The sequence below is a fragment of the Pelmatolapia mariae genome, linkage group LG20 (assembly GCF_036321145.2).
Source record: "Pelmatolapia mariae isolate MD_Pm_ZW linkage group LG20, Pm_UMD_F_2, whole genome shotgun sequence".
Lineage (NCBI taxonomy): Eukaryota > Metazoa > Chordata > Actinopteri > Cichliformes > Cichlidae > Pelmatolapia > Pelmatolapia mariae.
The window spans coordinates 44,600,984-44,608,079 of NC_086244.1; the positions used below are offsets into that span (position 1 = coordinate 44,600,984).

At 41.7% G+C, this 7,096-nt stretch overlaps 1 protein-coding gene across 1 annotated transcript; it reads right to left on the bottom strand.

The window, feature by feature from the left end:
• Window positions 1-1,807: 1,807 nt before the first annotated feature.
• On the bottom strand, window positions 1,808-2,884 carry LOC134619323 (4-galactosyl-N-acetylglucosaminide 3-alpha-L-fucosyltransferase 9-like). The gene has a single exon (XM_063465083.1). The coding sequence runs from the start codon at window positions 2,882-2,884 to the stop codon at window positions 1,808-1,810; it is 1,077 nt and encodes a 358-aa protein (XP_063321153.1).
• Window positions 2,885-7,096: the final 4,212 nt, after the last annotated feature.

Here is a 7,096-nt window from a genome sequence, read left to right on the forward strand (position 1 = left end):
TCAAGAAACCTGGCAGTGTGTCCCCAAGTAATGCAATAGATCAGATTAGAACAAGGGTGGGCCTAATGGTGAACCCTGTGAATAGACTGATTCAAAACATGACACAAAGGAACATACAAACAGGCAGTGTGGTCAGTGGATTTGCCAGGAATTTATTTCTGTGAGGACTACTTGGTTCATATGTTAGATGAGCTTCATGTTACATGTTAACATATATTTTGAGATCACAGTTTGATTGTTTCAAGCTCAGGGTAACATTCATTAAGTAGTAGCTGTCATTGTATTGTTTGTTCAAGATTTCTTTTCCATCTAAACATTAGGGGGTCTCGCCAGCTTCCTTTTATTTACTCTCCCAATAAGATGGGAGACACTTATTGCATGTATCAATGGAGAGTAAAATTGCAGATCACTGACAGTTACAAATTGTTATTTATGATGCTCAGTTGCACACCCTTACTTAAGGAGTTTTAAGAAGTGTAGTGGAGGAGTATGTAGCTGAGATATAATATATTATTTAAATTGAATTTTTGTAATACTAAGGTTCCACATGTCAGTTGTAGTGGGGCATTAATCAGTGGGACACCTCTAGTAAATATGTTGCATGTGTGGGGGTTCCCAGCCAGAGTTGCATGGAATCCACACTACTAAGGCACATTCTCTGTAGCTCCTCTCCCTGTACTAAAGTAAAACTTCAAATTTGCTGTATTTTGCTTTACTCAGTATAAGTTCTTAGGGCTAATGGTCCAGCCATGATTTGTCATGTGATACATTATGAGGCATCTCGTTACAAAAAATGAAAGGACTACACTTTATTAATATTTGCTCATTTGTCCATATCTTTATCTTGACACGGTCAGACACATACAATTAACCACAACATTTAGCAAAACACAACTGTTCTCAGGTGGATTATTTTTAACACGTTACTGCACGTCTCTGGTACTCAATGCATCATGGGAATCTCCCAGCAGCCCACACCTATTACCCCGTAACTAAGGGAGGAGTCAGGGTCACCTCACCCAGCCCTAACTATATATATTTAGCAAAAAGGAAAGTTTGAAGCCTAATCTTAAAAGTAGAGAAAAAGTCTTTGTATGTGAGGAGCAGGATTTTGAATTCTGGATTTAACAGGGAGCCAATGAAGGGAAGCCAATACAGGAGAAATCTGCTCTCTCTTTCTAGTCACTGTCAGTACTCTTGCGTGAAATCTGTATTAAGAGACGCTGAGTGCTGAGTTGTAATGTATTGTTCGCTGAATTTACTGTTTTGACCATATTTGAACGTGATATCTACAGATACTGAGCTGCCTCAGAACTGAGACATCGAACTCTTCAGATTGCACTACACTAAGTATGTGCAGGTACCATTCTGATTAGCAATGAAAATGCAAACTGACAAAAATACAGGAAAAGCTATGTAATTTAAAAATTACACAATATATACATGATCCTAACGAACCATTTCACATTGGAGGTCAGTAAATACTGCACGGGCGACTTCATCATGTTTACGTTTATGTCGCCCCCTCCACTCCACCTGGCCACTTCATGAATAGCTGATATTAAAACAACAAACTTGTATTGTGAATGGGGTTGTATTATTTCAAAAGGCACAAACAGGACTGGTACATCTAGAATTCAAAACAAAACAAAACAAACAAGCTATATATCTTTTTGGGCCTCTAAAGCAATAGAAAAACACCATTCAGCTGCTCAGGACAGAACAGAAAATACCCTTCATGTTAACCCAAGGACAAAACTTTTAAAGCACTCGCAAAGTAACAAGACCCTCACAGCCCTTTAACTCTCTAGCTGCCCCAGAACCACGTATCAAGGTCATTGAATGCCTTGTATTCTTTGTGCTTACGCAAATAATCACAAGCCATGCATGCGTGTTCTGCCGTAAACAGGAACTGCTTTACTTTAAAGTGTCGCCTCCACTCAAAGTACCTGAGGTACATTTCCTCATTCTTGTCCAGAAGCAGCAGGTAATCAGCCAGGTCCGTGGGTGAGCTGAAGTCATCGACATGAATGAAGGCATCTCCCTGGACAATCTTCTCATAGTCCTGCCTGGTCGTGCCCAGAACCACTGGCACTGTTCCTACTGAGAGTGGGTTGAATAGTTTCTCAGTAATGTAATCCTTGTGGACGGAGTTCTCAAAGGACAGATAGAACTTGCAGCTGGTGATGGTTGGCATGAAGTCATTGTCAGAAATGTGCTTCCCAAATGCTCGTCCATATGCATGAACCTTAACATGTTTCTGCAGCTCATTGAAATATTTCACTCGCACATGCCCTGGGTTCCAGTGGCTCACTATCCAGCAGACCAGCTTGTTTTTACTGGGTGGTACAAAATTCTCCTCTCCCGCTGCTGGTAGCACGGCACCATAAGGTGCTAAAATGTTTGAATCCAGGTGATAGCTGAGAGTCAGATTGAACAGCTTCTCTATTCCAGGCAGCTTTGCTGAATTTGTCGGTGACTCAAAGTTCATCCATATCCACTTCTGGAAAAATGGTCGCGGCAGCTGCGGCAGATTTGACAGGTCACCCCTGATGTCTCTGTGATGGATGATGACCCCATGTGACTTATTGTAGAGGTTCCTGTCTGCTGTGAGGAAGCAGTTATCAACTTCAAAGAGAGAGCTGCAGACGCTGAGGTCAAACTTAATGCCAAAGGGCCAGAGCCAGATCAGCACAATGGTGGGATTCTTATCACTCTTGGTGGAGATGAGGTTCTTCACGTGTTCTGACACTGACTCTACAGGAACTGATAACCAGCTTGTATGAGGTTTAAAATACATCACAAACAGAGTCATGAAGACTCCCAGTACAAGTATACCGAGGAGAAGGGGTCGCAGGACTCCGTTAGAAGATCCAGATACCATACTGTGTTCTAAAAAGGACAGACCACAGAGAACAAACTCAGTAATGTCATGGTCAGCAGGACACAACATCAAGACTGATCACCTTATCATGTTCACTTAGTGGTATGAATATATACAGTTGTGTGTTTAGTGCAGTAGTTTACATAATAAATGAAACTGTTAAGCCTTCCACACAATATTGCAATACAAATCTGGTGGATTTTACTGAATGCTGAAATCCAAGCAAGAGAAGAGATTGTGGGGATTTGAGGAATTTGCCCCTACACCAGATCCATCTGTGACTCTATGCTCATAAGAAAAATGAAAGGAGATAGCAGCTATCTTTCTCTTTGCTCTTGGCAAAATAATAATGGTTTTTAATTTAAACTCATCCATCAGTGCTCTTCTTCTTATCCTTGTCAGGGTCACATGTGGTTTGGTGAGTGGTTAGTAGGGGTGTGGATTCTATCCCAGCTACTACCTGTTTGTCACAGGCCTAACACAGAAAGACAGACTGTTGACATGAAGAGAGAAAGTGCTCTCAATTATGGAGACAGCCAAAGGGTTTATTTATGTTTGATGTGTGTTTTACATGTGTGTGGCTGTTAATAAAGTTGACGCTCTCTAGGGGGCGTGAGCGTTCATCCAAAATGGCCGAAGGCTGATGTGTTTTTATTCCTCCCTAAGTATCGTTGGTGAAGTTTGCCATGCACGTCAGATTTTCCTGCGCAATTTCATATCTCTGCTAACACAGACAACACAACAAATTCATACCTGTGGGGAATTTAAATTCACAAACTAATCTAACCCCAATAACTGCATGTCTTTGGACTGTGGGAGGAAGCCAGAGTAACCAGAGAGAACTCACACAAACACAGGGAGAGCATGCAAATTCTACAAAGAAAGTCGGGGAATCAAACTCAGGACCATTTTTTTCTGTGAGGCAACAGTGCTGATCACCATGGCATATCAATTTAAAACTAAACTCAGTAAAATCATAATTCACGTCGGCAGTAATGACACCTGGTTACGCCAATCAGAGGTCACTAAAATCAATATTGAATCGGTGTGTAACTTTGCCAAAACAATGTCGGACTCTGTAGTTTTCTCTGGTCCCCTCCCCACTCAGACCAGGAGTGACATGTGTAGCCGCATGTTCTCCTTAAATTGCTGGATGTCTGAGTGGTGTCCCAGAAACGATGTGGGCTTCTTAGATAACTGGCAAACCTTCTGGAGGAAACCTGGTCTTGTTAGGAGAGACGGCATCCATCCCACTTTGGATGGAGCTGCTCTCATTTCTAGAAATATGGACAAATGTATTAAACCCCCTAAAATATGACTATCCAGAGTTGGGACCAGGAAGCAGAGTTGCAGTCTTACACACCTATCTGCAGCTTCTCTCCTCCTGCTACCCCCCCAAAAACCCATCTCCATTGAGACCGTGTCAGCTCCCAAACAGACAAAAAACAAACTAAAAACCAGCAACAAAACAATTTAAACATAAAAAAATCACAAAGAAAGAACAATACAGTATCCACATCTGAACCAAAGAGTAAAACAGTGAAATGTGGATTATTAAATATTAGGTCTCTCTCCTCCAAGTCTCTGTTAGTACATGACGTAATAACTGATCAACAAATCGATTTACTCTGCCTTACAAAAACTGGGTTGCAGCAGGATGATTATGTTAATTTAAATGAATCAACACCCCCGAGTCATTTTAACTACCAGAAACCTCGAAGCACAGGCCGAGGGGGCGGTGTGGCAGCAATTTTTCACACCAGCCTATTAATCAGTGTGAGAGCAAAGTGCTCTAATAGGGTGATATGGTACTACAAGGTCATTAAGATAAGATGGGGCCTGATTATTTAAGACCTTGTATGTGAGGAGCAGGATTTTGAATTCTGGATTTAACAGGGAGCCAATGAAGGGAAGCCAATACAGGAGAAATCTGCTCTCTCTTTCTAGTCCCTGTCAGGACTCTTGCTGCAGCATTTTGGATTAACTGAAGGCTTTTCAGGGAGTTTTTAGGACTTCCTGATAATAATGAATTACAGTAGTCAAGCCTGGAAGTAATAAATACATGAACTAGTTTTTCAGCGTCATTCTGAGACAGGATATTTCTAATTTTAGAGATGTTGCACAAATGGAAGAAAGCAGTCTTACATATTTGTTTAATATGTTCGTTGAAGGACATGTCCTGGTCAAAAATGACTCCAAGGTTCCTCACAGTGTTACTGGAGGCCAAGGTAATGTCATCTAGAGTAAGAATCTGGTTAGATACCATATTTCTAAGATTTTCAGGGCCGAGTACAATAACCTCAGTTTGATCTGAATTAAGAAGCAGAAAGTTAGCGGCCATCCAGGTCTTTATGTCTTTAAGACATTCCTGCAGTTTAACTAATTGGTGTGTGTTATCTGGCTTCATGGACAGATAGAACTGGGTGTCATCTGCATAGCAGTGAAAATGTATGCTATGTCTTCTAATGATACTGCCTAAGGGAAGCATGTATAATGTAAACAGAATTGGTCCTAGCACTGAACCCTGTGGAACACCATAATTAACCTCAGTGTGTGAAGAGGACTCTCCATTTACATGCACAAATTGGAGTCTATTAGATAGATATGATACAAACCACTGCAGTGCAGTACCTGTAATACCTACAGCGTGCTCTAATCGCTCTAATAGAATATTATGGTCGACAGTATCGAACGCTGCACCGAGGTCTAGCAGGACAAGCACAGAGATGAGTCCACTGTCAGAGGCCATAAGAAGATCATTTGTAACCTTCACTAAAGCTGTTTCTGTGCTGTGATGAGCTCTGAAACCTGACTGAAACTCTTCAAATAAGCCATTCCTCTGCAGATGATCTGTTAGCTGTTTGACAACTACTCTTTCAAGGATGTTTGATATGAAAGGAATGTTGGAGATTGGCCTATAATTAGCTAAGACTGCTGGGTCTAGAGATGCTTTTTGAGTAAAGGCTTAACTACAGCCAGCTTGAAGGCCTGTGGTACATAGCCAATTATTAGAGATAGGTTGATCATATTTAAGATTGAAGCATTAATTAATGGCAGGACTTCTTTGAGCAGTTTTGTAGGAATGGGGTCTAAAAGACACGCTGATGGTTTGGAGGAAGTAATTATTGAAGTTAACTCAGAAAGATCAATTGGAGAATCAATTGGTTGGCTCAACAGAGCTGTGACTTTTTGTCAGCCTGGCTACAGTGCTGAAGAGAAACCTGGGGTTGTTCTTATTTTCTTCAATCAGTGATGAATAGTGTCATGATCCTGGGCCATGTTGGCCCAGTATTCTTAGTTTTTGCGTGTTTTGTATTTTGCTCTTTATTTATGAATTGGTTCCTAGGTCGTTCAGTTATGATGTTCCTTTTGGTTACCCTCTGCTTGCCCCTCTGTATCTGTGAACCCTCGTCTCCCCTCGTGTTTTATTTCATGTTTCCCCAGCCCGCTATGCCTGTGCTCTCCCCGTGCTCTCCTGTCTCTCCCTCTCCTCTTGTCTGCACCTCTGTGTACTTCCTGTTTTACTTTGACAGTCTCCCGTCGGTGTTATGTTTACTCCTGCCGTGTCTTGTTATGATTATCTGTGTCAGCTGTGTTCCCCGTGTGCTCCCTCTTCCCTCGTTAACCCTCTGTGTATTTATGTGCACGTCTCCCTCAGTTCAGTGTCGCGTCGTCAATGTCTCCTCCCCGAACCTGTGTGCCTTTCTGTGTTTCCTCGGTCCTCAGTTTAGTTTACCCAGCTTAGTTCTGTTACTTTGTAAGATCTGCAATAAAGCAGCAATTTTGAGTTCAGCTTTTGTCTCTGTGAGTTTTGTGTTTGGGTCCTCATCTGCCTCCACACAGCCAGTTCATGACAGAATAGTAAGATGTTCTTGCTTTGTGGAGGGCTTTCTTATAGAGCAACAAACTATTTGTCCAGGCTAAATGATGATCCTCTAAATTTGTGACATGCCATTTCCTCTCCAGCTTACGAGTTATCTGCTTTAGGCTACGTGTTTGAGAATTATACCACGGAGTCAGGTACTTCTGATTTGAGGCCTTAGTTTTCACAGGAGCTACAGTATCCAGAGTCGTATGTAGTGAGGAGGTAAAACTATGAACAAGATAATCGACCTCTGTTGGGGTAGTGTTCAGATAGCTGCTCTGCTCTTTGTTGGTTCAGGGCATTGAAGATGATAACAGTGGGTGGATTATATTCTTAAACTTAGTTAC